Source organism: Emiliania huxleyi (genome assembly GCF_000372725.1).
Source record: "Emiliania huxleyi CCMP1516 unplaced genomic scaffold EMIHUscaffold_7304, whole genome shotgun sequence".
NCBI classification, from domain to species: Eukaryota; Haptophyta; order Isochrysidales; family Noelaerhabdaceae; genus Emiliania; species Emiliania huxleyi.
This window is the reverse complement of record NW_005196523.1, coordinates 27-1,360: the sequence shown is the minus strand read 5'-3', so window position 1 is coordinate 1,360 and position 1,334 is coordinate 27. Positions and strand designations below refer to the sequence as shown.

Below are 1,334 nucleotides of genomic sequence, written 5' to 3'. Positions count from 1 at the left end.
AAGGTGAGAAGGTTCGTGGCAGCTTGGTGCAAGCTTCCTCGGTCTCCGCGGGCGCCGCAACCCCGGCTCATGTTCCGAGCGCGTCTTTGGCGCGTGCTCGGCGGGCTGCCGGCAGGTGACGTTGTACGTCAAGCGCCGCCGCCCCTGCAGGTGCGCGAAGTCCGCGTCGAACACGTGGTGCAGCAGCCGAGGCACCTCCTCCGGCAGCAGCCCGCCGTCGGCCGTCTGCTCGGCCAGCCGCGCCGCCGTCCAAAAGGCGGCCTGCACCGTCTCACCGTCGAGGGCTGCGCCGCCGCCCAGGAGGGCGCAGAGCATGCCTGACCAGGACACGCCGTGCACACAATCACAAGAGAGGCGTGGAGAGAGCGCCGCCGCGCAGGAGGGCGGAGCGAGCATGCCGGCATCCCCTTGGCCGAGGGCCATCTTGAGCGGCTGTGACCCCTCACCTAGGCACCACCCCACGGACCGGTCGCTGCGATCATGCGAGGGGCTGCACTTTCGGGCGACAGCAGGCCTGACGGCGAGGAGGCGTCTGCGCCGCTTGAAACGAGCAACTCTGCGAGCTCGTGCTGGCCCATCTCAACCGCGGCATGGAGCGGCGTGCTGCCGCCCATATTGGCGGCGTTCGGGTCAGCGCCGTGCGCCAGCAGCAGCGCTGCAATCTCGCGGTGTCCTTTCAGGGCTGCGATGTGCAGCGGCGTGCTTCGCCTGGCGTTGAGCTCGTTGCTCGAGAGGCCAGCGCTGAGGAGCAGGTCGACCGCGCTCATGTCGCCAGCTGCAGCGGCGTCGTGAAGGGAGTAGGTTGGTGCCGGCAGGCCACCATTGCGAGCGCTCACCGCGGCGAGCGCGAGCGAGAATGGCGAGGCTGTGAGGAGCAGCAACCCTGATGGTGGTCGCCGACGACGGCTGCACGTTGATGGCATCTTGCGCAGAGTCAGTGGCACTGCTAGTGACGGATACGTGTGAGCCTCGGCTTGCCCGTGACGAGCGGCCCAGGTCAGCAGCGTGTCCTGCTTGTGCGTCCGGGTCGGGGTGTGTGTTTGCTGGACGAGATCAGCAGACACGCTGAAAAAAAAAGTTTCCAAGCTCTCTCTCCTGCTCCTCACTCAGGGGGGTCGTGCCGCCGCCCCTGCCACCCCTGTGTCAGTGTGCCGGTAGCGAGAGACTGCCAGCGACAAGCTGGAGGCAGGTCGCTAGACTGAGATGAGACCGCCAGTGGATGTGGGAGTCCACCGAGCACCGCGCTGCGAGCCTGTCGTGTCCCTTGTCAGGAGCAGGAGAGCCCCACCTGTCCCCCTAGATCGTCCTTCCAAAATCCTGCTCGTGCAGGTGGG

The 1,334-nt window shown here is 67.2% G+C and overlaps 1 protein-coding gene across 1 annotated transcript; it reads right to left on the bottom strand.

Moving 5' to 3' along the window:
* Nucleotides 1–286: 286 nt before the first annotated feature.
* Nucleotides 287–1,021, bottom strand: EMIHUDRAFT_374413 (hypothetical protein). Its single transcript, XM_005760879.1, has one exon. The coding sequence runs from the start codon at nt 921–923 to the stop codon at nt 447–449; it is 477 nt and encodes a 158-aa protein (XP_005760936.1). The 5' UTR covers nt 924–1,021; the 3' UTR covers nt 287–446.
* Between the last annotated feature and the right edge of the window lie 313 nt (nt 1,022–1,334).

Coding starts and splice junctions, on each gene's coding strand:
- EMIHUDRAFT_374413 (XM_005760879.1), bottom strand. CDS start 923: ATGCCATCAACGTGCAGCCGTCGTCGGCGACCACCATCAGGGTTGCTG.